At 52.7% G+C, this 13964-nt stretch overlaps 2 protein-coding genes across 2 annotated transcripts; both read right to left on the bottom strand.

The window, feature by feature from the left end:
* Positions 1–339: 339 nt before the first annotated feature.
* On the bottom strand, positions 340–7260 carry PPY (pancreatic polypeptide). The gene is made up of 3 exons (XM_029076112.1): positions 7204–7260; positions 3220–3404; positions 340–400 (listed from the first exon to the last, which is right to left on the bottom strand). The coding sequence occupies exons 1-3, from the start codon at positions 7258–7260 to the stop codon at positions 340–342; spliced, it is 303 nt and encodes a 100-aa protein (XP_028931945.1).
* Positions 7261–8553: 1293 nt separating this feature from the next.
* On the bottom strand, positions 8554–12199 carry PYY (peptide YY). Its single transcript, XM_029076038.2, has 4 exons — positions 12113–12199; positions 10124–10323; positions 9962–10042; positions 8554–8845 (listed from the first exon to the last, which is right to left on the bottom strand). Exons 2-4 carry the CDS (start codon positions 10306–10308, stop codon positions 8821–8823), a joined length of 291 nt encoding a protein of 96 aa, XP_028931871.1. The 5' UTR covers positions 10309–10323; positions 12113–12199; the 3' UTR covers positions 8554–8820.
* Positions 12200–13964: the final 1765 nt, after the last annotated feature.

Consider the following 13964-nt stretch of genomic DNA (forward strand, 5'->3'; position numbering starts at 1 on the left):
AATAATAATAATAACGCTATTTGTTAAGCGCTTACTATGTGCCAAGCACTGTTCTAAGCGCTGGGGTAGATACAAGGTAATCAGGTTGCCCCAAGTGGGGCTCACAGTCTTAATCCCCATTTTACAGATGAGGTAACTGAGGCACAAAGAAGTGAAGTGATTTGCCCAAGGTCACACAGCAGATGAGTGGTGGAGCCGGGATTAGAACTCACTCTGACTCCCAAGCCCGGGCTCTTTCCACTAAGCCACGCTGCTTAACAAATACCATAATAATAATAATAATTATTAGCATTAGGGGTCAGCATTTACCTGTCTGGATGGGCCCAGCAGGCCTGGCCGCTACTGGCCGAAGTCCTCCACGGCCTCGTAGAACTTCCGACCCATGGAGCGCTTCCCGTACCTGCGATGATGGGGGGCCAGGCCAGGGGGCTCAGGGCCACAGCCGGCACCGTTGGCCCACTGACCCACCCCGACACACTCCCACAGATATACAAATACACAAGCACACAACCAGATATTTGCACAGAGATGCACGTTGTTATTATCAAGTGCCGTCCAGTCGTTTCCAATTCATAGCGACTCTATGGGTATATTTTCTCCAGAACGTCCTGTTTTCTGCCATAATCCATAATCTTTCTAATGGTTCTTCACCTGCACATGCACGGATGCACATACAGCACACAAATACACAACCAGACAGTCACTCGTAAACAGAGACGCAAGCACCCGAACGGATTTATGCCCAGTTACACAGACAAACACAATATGCAGACACACATCCAGCACATATGGACAAAGATACCCAGGTACACAAGTACACGGGCACCCAAAAAACAGATACACAAGTGCACAGACGTGTGCACCTGAATACACGCAATATTCCCATATACAGACACGTTCTATATCTAAAGCCAAACTCTTCACCTCACTTCCTGAATCTAATCCTCCTCTTGACTTTTCTATCTCAGTCAATACCACCACCATCCTTCCTCTTAGAAGCCGGTGACCTCAGTGAGCTTTGACTCACTCCCTATCAACTCTCACGTTCAATCTACTGCCAAATCCTGCCTGTCCTTTCTTTAAAACATCTACCAAAGCGACCACCCAGGCATGTCTTCTCCGAGAGACCTTCCCTGCTTAAGCCCTCCATTCTTCTTTCCCCACTCCCTTCTGTGTCACCCTGACTTGCTCCCTTTGTTCATTCAATCATATTTATTGAAAGTACAATGCAGCAATAGAGACAATCCCTGCCCACTTTATTCATCATTTATTATGTATGTATATTTATTGTTATCTCTTCACATTAGTGTATCTCTACCCCTCTAGACGATAAACTCGCTATGGGCAGGGAATATGTCTGTTGTATTGTTATATTGTACTCTCCCAAGCGCTTAGTACAGTGCTCTGCTCAAGGAAAGTGCTCAATAAATGTGAATGATCAATTGCTTGCTTGCTGAACACTGTGCAAGGCACTGGGTCTGAAACAAGTTAAGCAGATAGGACACAGTCCCTGTCCCACCCTGGCACCCAATCTAATGGGGAGGGAGGTTCAGGCTCCAGCCCCATGCTGACTAGATTATTTTATCAGCCTTCTCTTGGTCTCCCTGCCTCTAGAATCCTCCTTCCCCAATTTGTCCTCCACCCCGCTGCAAGTATCATCTTCCGAAGTGCCCTGGGCACACTCTCTCCCCTTCACCGGCTCCTCTAACAACAAGAAAAACCTCCTCACCCTTGGCTTCCAGTTTCTTCCCAACTCTCCCAACTTCCCTCTCTGATCCCTTCTCCCCCTGCTCCCCAGCTCACTCTCTTTGCTCGTTCCAAGTCAATCTTCTAGTTGTCTCTCTCTCTCCTCTCTCCCGCCTCCATCCCCTCCTCTGACTCTGTTCCCCTGGCTTGCAAGTCCCTCGGTCCCCAAATTCGACAGACCACAATCTTCCTGAAAGCCCACCTCCTCCAGCAAGCCTTCCCCGATTCATTCCCAGGATCCTGAGGTACATCAGTCACAAATACGCATGAACCTACGTTTATTTCATAGTCCCTGCAATTATTTATTATTACTCTACTTGAAAATACTTTTGTGGGTCTTCCCCGTTAGAGCGGAAGCTCCTAGTGGGCTCCAAATAGATCACTTGTTTGTTCACCATCTTCCCTGACTCAGAAGCTACTGGATGACCTTGGGCAAGTCGCTTAAATTTTCTGTGCTTCAGTGACCTCATCTGTAAAATGGAGATTGAGACTGAGAGCCCCACATGGGACAGGGACTGTGTCCAACCCGATTTGCTTGTATCCACTCCAGCGCTTAGTACAAAGCCTAGCACATCGTAAGCATTTAACAAATACCACAATTATTATTATTATTAACTTTGGCGTTATCCTTAACTCATTTCTCTCATTCAATCCCTATTTTCAATGTCACCAAGTTCTGACAGTTCAGCCACCTTAATCCAAGCACTATCCCGCCTCTTTGCTGACCTCCCAGCCTCCTGTCTCTTCCCACTTCAGCCCACACTTCACTCTGTTGCCCAGATCGTTTTTCTACAAAACCTTCAGTCTACATTTCCCCACTCCTCAAACCCTCCAGTGGTTGCCCATCCACCTCAGTATCAAACAGAAACTCCTTACTTTGGCTTCAAAGCACTTAATCACCTTGCCCCCGCCTTGCACCTCACCTCCCTGATTTCCTACCTCAACCCGGTCCGCATTCTTTGCTCCCCTATTGCCTACCTTCTCGCCGTACCTCGATCTCATCTATCTCGCCGCTGGCTCCTCATCCACAATCTGTCTCTGACCTGGTACGCACTCCCTCTTCATATCCTACAGACAGTCTCCCCACCTCAAAGCCTTATTGAAAATACATCTCCAACAGGCCTTCCCCAACTAAGCCCTCATTTCTGTTTTTCCTATTTCTAGGGAGCAGCCCTTGAATTTAGATTTGCACTCTTTATTCACCCCTCCCTCAGCCCCATTGCACTTACGTACAGAACCAGAAATTTATTTATTTATATTAATGTCTGTCCCCCCCCCCCCAGACTGCATGAAAAGGGACCCAGAACTGAACTTTGAGGAACTCCCACATTTAGCAGGGCAGAGGAGGAGCCCTGGAAAGAGACTGAGAAGAGCCCGTAAAAGAGAATGAGAAGGAGGAGATCATTTGTGACCTTTGAGAGGGTGGTTTCTGTGGAGCGAAGGAGAGGACAAGACAGCAGTAGAGCTCCTCACCTGGAGCGGGTGACGACGTTGATGTACCGGCGCAGGGCTGCCACGTACTGGGCCAGCTGTTCTGGGGAGGCGTCGTCCCCCGGATAGACGGGCTCCGGAGAGGCCGTGTGGGCGCAGACCTGCAGGAGCAAGGCCACGCAGCAGCCCAGGATCAGGAGCGAAGTCCAGCGGTGGGGGGCGGCCATCTGGGGGGAGGGAGAAAGGGGACAACAGAGACGGTCCAGCCCCGAGCGGCCTCCCCCCCCAGCCCGCCGGGCTGCCCTGTCCACCCCGCTCCCGAGGCCCCTGACCTGCTCCTGTGCCGGAGCCCCCTGGTGCGGGGATTCCCCGGGGTGGACGGGGACTGAGGGCTTTCTGAGCGGAAACCCTGACCTGCCCCTCTGCGGACCACCGCCCCACACCCAGGAGCCCCGACCCTGTCCCTGCAGCGGCCGCCCCCGACTCGGGCCCGAACCCTGAACCGTTGCGGTGGGTCCCTCGGAGTGTGGCTTCGGGCAGATGCAGTCTCCCCGGCGTCCCCAGCACCGGGGTCCTTTATAATCCTCCCCCCGGATCCTCCCCCGCCCCTCCACCCCTGAGCCCAGGGCCCCCACTCTTCCACCTCCGGCCCACCCCCCATCACTCCAGCCTCATCCGGGCTCCCCTCCCCCTCGCCCCTCTGTGCCCGGTCCCTACCCTTCCCCGTGGCCCCCCCCATCCCTCCATTTCCACAGCTGGACACTCCTGGCCTTCCGGACGCCGACACGTGGGCCCGACACCTCCTCTCCCTTGAAGTCCCGCCCCCGAACCGCCGGCCCCCCTGTTCCCAGTAGGATCTTTCCCCTCCGGACGCCGACACGTGGGCCGAGACCTCCTCTCTCCTGCTCCTCCACCCCCACCCTGGGGCCTTGGGACACTGTGCTCCCCTGATCCCCCCACCCCCAAGGCCATGGGACATTATGTCCCCAACTGACCCCCCCTGCCCCGAAGTGGCCATCCTTGGGGAGCCCCCACTCCCTCCTTCCCGGTGCTCTGACTAGAGGTGAATGATTTCCCCGGCCCTCCCCGGGTAACACTGTCCTTGTTCTCACTGTGTTACTTTTAGCTATTACCTGCACTCGCACCTACTCAGCCCACCTGTGTTGTTTGGTTATCTACTCCTCTCCCCAGGAGTTTCCTACTCCAAATCGGCGGTCCACATGGCTCCCTCCGCCGCCTCAGAGACATCTGGGCCAAGAATCTCTGGACTGTCCTTGCCGCTAGCCTTTTGATTTTGATTTGACAGACCCATGGACAAGTCAACATTCGACCCTGGGCATCACCCTCTTATTAATAATATTAGATTATGTCATATTGTATTATATTATTGCTATCACATGTTAATTTAACTGATCTCAATTCTGTCATTTATCTCACTGACTTCACCATGACCCTCCAACCCCCACCCCCCGCTCCCATCTGTCCTTCCCAATCCTCACCTTCCCCTTCCCCTGTCCCACCCAGCTCTTTCCCTCACTTTCCACTGCCCCCTCCCCTCCTCCTCACCTCCTCCCTAGAATCCCACTGTGCCAGCGCCAACCCTCATCCCCCTCCCCTTGCGTTCTTCCTCACCGAACCCCCTCCTCCCACCCCCTTCCCTTCCCTCTTCCCCACCCAAGTCTCATTCCAGTTCTCCTGACCCATCGCCACCCGTCATCTCCCTATCCCGGCCATCTCATTCCCATCCAAACCCTCCCCACCCCCCGCACCCCCCCCCACTCTCTCCTCCTCCTCCACAGCTGCTGTCGTGTGGTCTTTGGAATCCCCGCTCCATTGTAAGTAAACTACCTTTCATCCTTGACCTTTTCCTTTCCTGCTCTCTCCTCCTCCTCGCCCTTAAGGAGTCCTGGCTCACTTCTAAAGACACGGTCTCTTCTGCTGCTCTCTCCGGCGGAGGCCTCTCCTTCTCCCACTCCCCCAGACTCACCGGGAAAGAAGGAGGCGACGGCTTCCTTCTCGCATCCCAGTGCCACTTCCACACAATCCCCCTTCCCTCTTCCCTTTCCTTCCCCTCCTTTGAAGCCCATATTATTCGCCTCTACCACCCCCTCCAGATTCTTGTAGCTGCCATCTACCGCCCCCCTGGTCCAACCTCCAACTTCTTTAACCACCTTGACCCCTTTCTCACCTTCCTTCTCTCCTTCTCCCTACCCACTCTGATTCTCGGAGACTTCAACATCCACATGGATGTACCCAGTGACCCCTCTGCCGCCCAGCTTCTATCACTCCTTGACTCTGCCAACCTCCTGCTCCACCACACCTCACCCAGACACCGACTTGGTCACACCCTCGATCTCATCATCTCTTACCGCTACACTATCTCCACCCTTACCAACTCTGAAATCCCTCTTTCTGACCATAACCTCACCTGCCTCCTCTCCCTGTGAATCTGTATTACTTCCCCACAGAGATCTCTGCACTCTTGACCCCATCCATCTCTCCCAAAGCATTACACCCCACCCAGCCTCCCTATCCTCTCTGCCAACTCTCGGTGATCAGATTACTGCTCTCAGCTCCACCCTCTACCCAACTCAACTCTCTCGCTCCCCTTTCCTTCCGCCGCTCTCGCTCCACTAACCCGCAGTCCTGGATCTCTGTCTCTGTCCGCCTCCTTCGCTCTTACGCTCGAGCTGCTGAGCGCTGCTGGCGAAAGTCTAACCACGGAGCTAACCTTGTTCACTTTAAATTTATCCTTTCCTGCCTTAACTCTGCCCTCTCCCCTGCCAGGCAAAACTATTTTTCTTCCCTCATTGACGCCCATGCTCATCACCTCCTGCTAATTGTTCTGGACTTTTAACTCTCTCTTAAGGCCCCCTGTTCCTCCCCTTCCTCCATCCCTCATCCCGATCTGGCCACCTACTTCATTACGAAAATTAACACCATCAGGTCTAAGCTCCCCAAAGTCACCTCTCCCCCTTCTCCATCTCCCCCTACTCAAGCCACCATCCCTCCTCCTCCTCTCTCCCCTCTGGCTCTGCCCATCTGAAGGCCTTCTCCAAGAAGTCTTTCTGGATTCACCCCCACCCACTCTCTAACCCACCAGAACCACCTCTGACTGTTGCCTCCTCCTCCTTCTCCTCCACTTCCCTCCTCTCTGGTTCTGCCCAGCTCAAGGCCTCCCCTTCCAGGAAGGCTTCCTAGATTCACCCCATTCACTCTCCAACCCACCAGGACCAACGCTGGCTGCCCCCTCCTCCTCCTTCTCTTCCTCCTCCTTTCTCCCCTCTGGCTCTGCCCAGCTTAAGGCCCCCTCCTCTAAGAAGCCTTCCTGGATTCACCCCATCCACTCTCCAACTCACAAAGACCACCTCTGACTGCCCCGTCCTCCTCCTTCCTCTCTGTCTCTGCCCAGCTCAAAGTCCCCTCCTCTGGGAAGTCTTCCTGGATTCATCCCCATTCATCCTCCAACCGGCCAGGACCACTCTTGACCACCCCTTCTCCTCCTCTCCCCACTGCCTTGACTGTTTCCTGCACTGTACAGAAGGGACAGTCCTTGTGTGTCCGGTTTTTTTATGTGGGGAGCTGGGGGAAGGTGCGGTCACGGTCAAGTTTCCATGTGGACCCCCATGGCCTGGACTCTGTGTCTCCACATGGGGCCCCATTGGAGCCAGCTCAGCTCTGCATGGGGTGGAGAGGGCATCACCAGGCCTGCCTCCCCAACCCCACTTCGCAGCCACAATGAGCTGCTTTTTTTTAATGTCTTTGTTAAGCACCTACTATGAGCAGGCACTGTACCAAACTCTGGGGTAGGTACAAGATAATCAGGTTGGACACAGTCCCCTGTCCCACATGGGACTCAGAGTCTTAATCCCCATTTTACAGATGAAGGAACTGAGGCACAGAGAAGTAAAGTGACTTGCCCAAGGTCACAAAGCAGACAAGAGGCAAAGCCGGGATTAGAACCCAGGTCCTTCTGACTCCCAGCCCGGGACTCTCCCCAATCGGCCACACTACTTCAAAACCTACTGTTGCTTTATTGAATTTCCCCAGAGTGTTGGTGACTGCAACACTCCCCATGGCCATCATGGGGGCAGTGCCAGTGTCAGAGCAGTGCCAGCATGAGATTGGCATGGGTAGTGACCCGAGAATAAGCCCCAGCTTCTTTGGCCAGTGTCAGTGATTGGAAGAGAATCTCAGGCTCCAGCCAGGACAGGGAGCTATGGAAGGGGGCGGGGGGCGAGGGGCAAGGGAAAGGGGTGCTGTCCAAACCCCGAAGGCTTCAGGAGGGCCAGACTGGCCTAGCACAGGATGGTCAGAGAGGAGGAGGAAGGTGGACACTACAAGAGCTTGGACGGCCCCCCATCTCCTGGGGCTCAAACTTCTCAGCCCTTAATAATAACAACTGTGGTCTTTGTTAAGTGCTTACTATATGCAAGGCATTGTACTAAACTCCAAGGTAGATACAAACTAATCGGGTTGGACACAGTCCATACCCCACATGGGGCTCATAGCCTTAATCCTCATTTTACAGATGAGGGAATTGAGGCACAGAGAAATGAAGTGACATGCTCAGGGTTGCACAGCAAAGTGGAGGAGGCAGAATTAGAACCCGGGTCCTTGCGACTCCCAGCCCATGCTCTATCCCCTAGATCTATGCTTCCCCCTTTAGACTGTGAGCTCGTTGTGGGCAGGGAATGTATCTGTTTATTGTTGTGTTGGACTCTCCCAACTGCTTAATACAGTGCTCTGCACACAGTAAGCGCTCAATATGATTGAATGAATGAATGAATAGGTCATGCTGCTTCTTCCTTATGCCCCTGTGAGGACTCACGGCCCACCAGACACAGCCCCCCTCCCCTCCTCTGTCTCCTCAGTACCCACCACCAGTCCTGATCCCCCAACCAGACTCTGCACCCCCACTCAGCACCAACCTCTGAGTAGTGTCCCCATCTCTCAGACACAACTCTCTCTGCCCACATAACTGTTTTAACACCCTCCCTGGTAAAGAAGCCCCCAGGAGTGGGGAAAGGAGACTGGTGTAAGCTCACTGTGGGCAGGGAATGTGTTGGTTTATTGTTCTACTGTACTCTCCCAGGTGCTTAGTACAGTGCTCTGCACACCCAATTGAATCAATGAATGAATAACAAGCAGAGATTGGGGGTGGTACTCCCCTGCTCCCCCTCCCCTGCTTCCCCACAGCCCCCCACCTTCTGCCCAGTCTCCCTGCTCCTGTCCCCTCCCCCATCTTATACGTCCCAGTCCCTGGATGTCCCGCGAAGAGTCGCCCTTGGGCCACAGTGGTTTAGGAGGTGGAAGGGCAAGATGGCGCGGGGGAGGATGTGAAAAGAAGAGACACCCAGCACCCAGACCAGTTGGTGTGCTTTATTGGGGAGGCAGGAGGCCAGCAACGAGCCCTGTCCAAATGGCGTGAAAATCCCATCCTGGCAGTGGATGTTGGGGCAGGCCTGAACCAGGGAGAGATGTGGCCCCAGCCCTCCCTTCGGAGCCAGGGAGCCCTTCCAAGTGGAGTTGGGATCAGGGGTCAAGAGGTGGGCACAGCAGGAGGAGGAGCCCAGGGGAGAAGGCGACAATCAGCATAGGAATTTGGGTTGTCCATCAGTACCGAACACGGGAAGGCAGCCATCACCAGGAGTAGGTGGCTTCAGACCTGGGGGGGTGGGGGAGATGCAGAAGGGTTACAATCCAGGCCAGTCCCCGCTCCCTTTCCCATCCCCCATTTCCCCACCTCCCCATCTCCTCTCAGAGATGGCAGAGAAGGGGCTGGGGGACCCCAGGAGGTGGGGAAGGGGTCCAGACCATGGGACCCCAAGAGTGAGGTGGAGAAGGGGTCAAATGGGGGGGGAGTGTCAGCACCCCAACTCTTCATCCTCCTCTGTGTTGTCTATGCACTTGGGACTTACCCCTTAAGCACTTGGATATTCACCTCTCTGCCAGCCCATAGAAAGTGAGCCCATATAATAATAATAATAATGATGATGATTGGAATTTGTTAAGTACTCACTATGTGCCAAGCATTCATATCCTTATACTTCACAATTTCCCCTCTCTGCAATTTATTTGAATGCTGTCTCCCCCCTTTCTACTGTAAGCTCCTTGTGGACAGCAATAAGATCCTCCCACCTTTATGATATTGTACTTTCCCAAGTGCTTAGTCCTGCGTTCTGCACCCAGTGTGTGCTCAATAAATACCACTGATAGATAATGATTATTATTATTATTGTGGTATTTGTTAAGTGCTTACTATGTGCCAAGCACTGTTGTAAGCGCTGAAGCACTGTTTTAAGCACTGGGCACTGTTCTAAGCGCTGGATAATAACAATAATTAAGTACTTACTATGTGTCAAGCACTGTTCTAAGCGCTGGGCTAGATACAAATTAATCAGGTTGAACACAGTCCCTGCCCGACATGGGGCTCACAGTCTTAATCTCCATTTTCCAGATGAGGTAACTACTCCACACCCACGATCATAACCGTGGTATTTGTTAAGCTACTATGTGCCAAACACTGGGGTAGATGAAAGATCATCAGGTCCCACATGGGCCTCCCAGTCTAAGTAGAAAGGAGAACAGGACCCCCGAGTTGCAGAGGCACAGAGAAGTGAAGTGATTTACCCAAGGTCACACAGCAGTGGGGGAACTGGGATTAATTAGAGAGAGGGTCACACTGCCGGGATCAGGAGGGGGGTAGCTGGGGGAGGATCCAGACAGGGGGGTCCCGGGGTGGGAGGAGGGGAAGAGGAGATGGGGAGGGGTCGTGACTCACTTTAACCGGCTGTTGAGGTCCCCGCTGTCCCCAAAAAGCAGCTCGGACACCAGGGCCCCGGGATTCTCCCTCTTTCCGTACCTGGGAGGGAGTGGGGGTCAGCAGCAGCCCCAGGCCCACCCTCCCTTGCACCCAGCCCCCCGCCCCCCGCCCCCCGCTCACCTCTGCCGCGTGACCAAGTTGAGGTAGTGCCTGAGGGAGGCGAAGTACTGGGCCAACTCCTCGGGGGTCGCGTTGTCCGGGGGGGGCTGGGGCTTGACCGGGTAGCCATCCGCCAGGGCCGCCAGCCACAGCAGCAGGCACAGGCCCACGGCCGCTGCGCTCGCCCACGGCTTCCTCGCCGCCATCCTCGGGAGCCGGTCCTGGGGAAGGACGGAGCAAAAGAAGGATGGACAGAGGGATGGACCTGGGGGGACGGATGGCCGAGAGAAGCGGGGTGGGTCGTCAGGCATTAATAATAATGATGATGATCATGCCGTTGATAATAGTAAAAATACAATTGTTAATAATATTATAACGATGTCATTAATAATAGAAGAGTGTGGATAGTATTAATAATAAAACAATATTGGTATCACTGTCGCTAAAATAGACTATTATTAATAAAATAATAATGCTATTGTTAATAACAATGATGATGATGGTGCTAGTTAAGCGCTTACTATGTGCCAAGCATTGTTCTAAGCACTGGGGTAGAGACGAGGTAATCGACGTGGGGCTGGGAGTCTTAACCCCCATTTTACAGGTGAGGTCACTGAGGCCCAGAGAAGTGAAGTGGCTTGCCTCAGGTCACACAGCAGACAAGAGGCGGAATCAAGATTGGAACCCACGTCCCCTGATTCCCAAACCCCGGCTCTTTACCTCCAAGTCACGCTGCTTCTCTTCAGTGAGCTCCAGCCCCTGCCAGGCCTAGGGTGGGGGAGACTCCGGACAGATCCCTCATCCCCCACACACTCTAACAGACACACACACTTACACACCTACTGCGAGCAACCCAAGAGCACACACTCCCTGAGAAACCCACGAATCAAAGTCCCCATTCAACCACCCAGAAACCCACGCCCAAACATATCTTCTAGCCACACCTTCACACAAAAGTCACCCAGAGGAGCAGACAGAAACCCACAAACACACAACACAACCGCACGCCCCCCACACACCGCCCTCCATCTCCTCTTGATCACCCCCTCCCTCCCAGATCCTCTCACCAAACCCAGACCCCCAGGAAAGGACCCCAAGGAAGGAACGGGGCGAGCTGGAGTCTCCCAGATCCCTGGTTGAGGTGGGAGTGCTTAGTACAGTGCTCTGCACACAGTAAGCGCTCAATAAATAAGACTGAATGAATGAATGAGTGGGGGCGGGGAGGAGCGGGTCCAAAGGAGCCGGGAGAAAAAGAGGTTCATCCCGGGTCTCCCCCTCTCTGCCTCGGTTCCCTCCGGGGGGCGGCTGATAGCAGTAGTAGTGGTCAGTCAGTCATGTTTATTGAGCGGTTAGTATGTGCAGAGCACTGAACTAAGCGCTTGGGAGACTACAGTAGTCCTCTAGATCGTCCTCTAGACTGTAAACTCGGGCAGGGAATGTGTCTGTTTATTGTTGTATTGCAATAATCATGATAGTAATTATAGTTCTTTTAAGCGCTTACTCTGTGTCATGCACTGTTCTAAGCGATGGGATAGTAGGAGTTAATCAGGTTGGACACAATCCCTGTCCCCATGGGACTCACTCTCAATCCCCATTTTTTACAGTTGTGGGAACGGAGGCACAGAGAAGTGAAGTGACTTGCCCAAGGTCACACAGCAGACATGTGGCAGAGCCGGGATTAGAACCCCTGACCTTCTGACTCCCAGGTCCGTGCTCGATCCACTATGCTATGCTGCTTCTCAACATGTACTCTCCCCGGCGCTTAGTACAGTGCTCTGAGCACAGTAAGCGCTCAATAAATAGGACTGATTGACTAGTAGTAATGGCAATCGTAGTAGACATATTTGTGTATAGACTCCCGCCCCATCCCTCGGGGCTGAGTCGTGAGTTCAAATCCTCCCGCAGCCGCGAGGGAGGAGAGGCCGAGGGCTAGAATTCCCCCGCCCCTCTTCAGCCTCAGTTTCCCTTCTCCCCGAGTTCCCCCCATTCCCGCCCCCCTCCAATACTTACTGTGAACGTGCGGCGGAAGGAAACAGGTGGGAGAAAACGGCCTCAATCTGCTCTGCTCTGACCATTCCCGGCAGGGTTTATATCCTCGAACCGCCAGCAGAGAGGGAGGTGGGGAATGGGAAAGAGGGAACGGGCAGGTCCCGGCTCCTCCCCCTTCCCCACCCTCCCTTCCCATCATCAATTGCTAATGTCACCTGTCCCGGGGCGGGAGAAGGCGGTGGGAAGCCTAGCGTGGGTGGAGGAGATGGGCCTCACTAAAGGCCCATCTCCTCCCAGAGGCCTTCCCCTACTAAACCCTCTTTTTCCTCTTCTTCAACTCCCTTCTGCGTCACCCTAACTTGCTCCCTTTGTAATAATAATAATAATAATGTTGGTATTTGTTAGCGCTTACTATGTGCCGAGCACTGTTCTAAGCTCTGGGATAGATACAGGGGAATCAGGTTGTCCCACGTGGGGCTCACAGTCTTAATCCCCATTTTACAATTGAGGTAACTGAGGCACCGAGAAGTTAAGTGACTTGCCCAAAGTCACACAGCTGACAGGTGGCAGAGCCAGGCTTAGAACCTGCGACCTCTGACTCCTATGCCTGTGCTTTTTCCATTGAGCCACGCTGCTTCTTCTTTATTCATCCCCCTCTCCCTGCCCCACAGCATTTACGTCTGTATCTGTCATTCATTTATTTCTATTAATGTCCATCACCCCATCTAGACTGCAAGCTCGTCACAGGCAGGGGATGACTCTGTTATTTTATTCAATGGTACTCTCCCAAGCACTTAGTAATAATAATAATAATAATGTATTTTTTAAGGGCTTACTTTGTGCCAAGCACTGTTCTACACGGGTGGGGTAGATACAAGGTAATCAGGTTGTCCCACGTGGGGCTCACAGTCTCAATCCCCATTTTAAAAATGAGGTAACTGAAGCACGGAGAAGGTAAGTGACTTGCCCAAAGTCACAAAGCTGACAAGTGGCAGAGCCAAGACTAGAACCCACCACCTCTGACTCCCAACCCCGTGCTCTTTCCCTTAAGCCCCGCTGCTTAGTACAGTGCTCTGCACAGAGTAAGCGCTCAATAAATACGTTTCACTGACTGACTGGAGGGCCAGATGAAGAGAAAGGGACTTGGATATAGGGGGATCGTAGGCAGATCTCTAGGCATTCAACATCCTCTACCTCTTCTAATTTTATATCCTGCATCTACATGATGTTAGAACTGAGGTCTTCATGGGATCTATATATACCCTGTGTCTATAAAGGTCCCACCCTCATTATCATATAGGATCTATATACTCTGCACCTACATGGAGTCTACACTCTGGATCTGTATAGGACCTCTGCCCTGTGTCATATAGAATCTATACTCTGTGAACATTCTAGGAGGTCTTCCCAGACCAAGCCCCTTTTCCCTCTGCTCCCCCTCCCCTCTCCATCACCCCGACCCACTCCCTTTCCTCTACCCTCTCTTCCCTCCCCATGGCACTTGTGTATATATGTACAAATTTATAATTATAATTCTGTTTACTTTTATTAATGATGTACATATATCTATAATTCTATTTCTATTGATGCTATTGATGCCCATTTACTTGGTTTAATGTCTGTCTCCCCCTTTCTAGACTGTGAGCCCATTGTGGTCAGGGATTTTCTCTCTTTATTGTTGAATTGTACTTCCCAAGCGCTTAGTACAGTGCTCTGTAAACAGTAAGCACTCTATAAATATGATTGAATGAATGAATGTCAGTCAGTCAATCGTATTTATTGAGCACTTACTGTGTGCAGAGCCCTGTACTAAGCACTTGTCTTATGCTGTCAAGTCGTTTTCAACCCACAGTGACGCCACGGACACATCTGT

This window comes from Ornithorhynchus anatinus, chromosome 11 (assembly GCF_004115215.2).
Source record: "Ornithorhynchus anatinus isolate Pmale09 chromosome 11, mOrnAna1.pri.v4, whole genome shotgun sequence".
NCBI lineage: Eukaryota > Metazoa > Chordata > Mammalia > Monotremata > Ornithorhynchidae > Ornithorhynchus > Ornithorhynchus anatinus.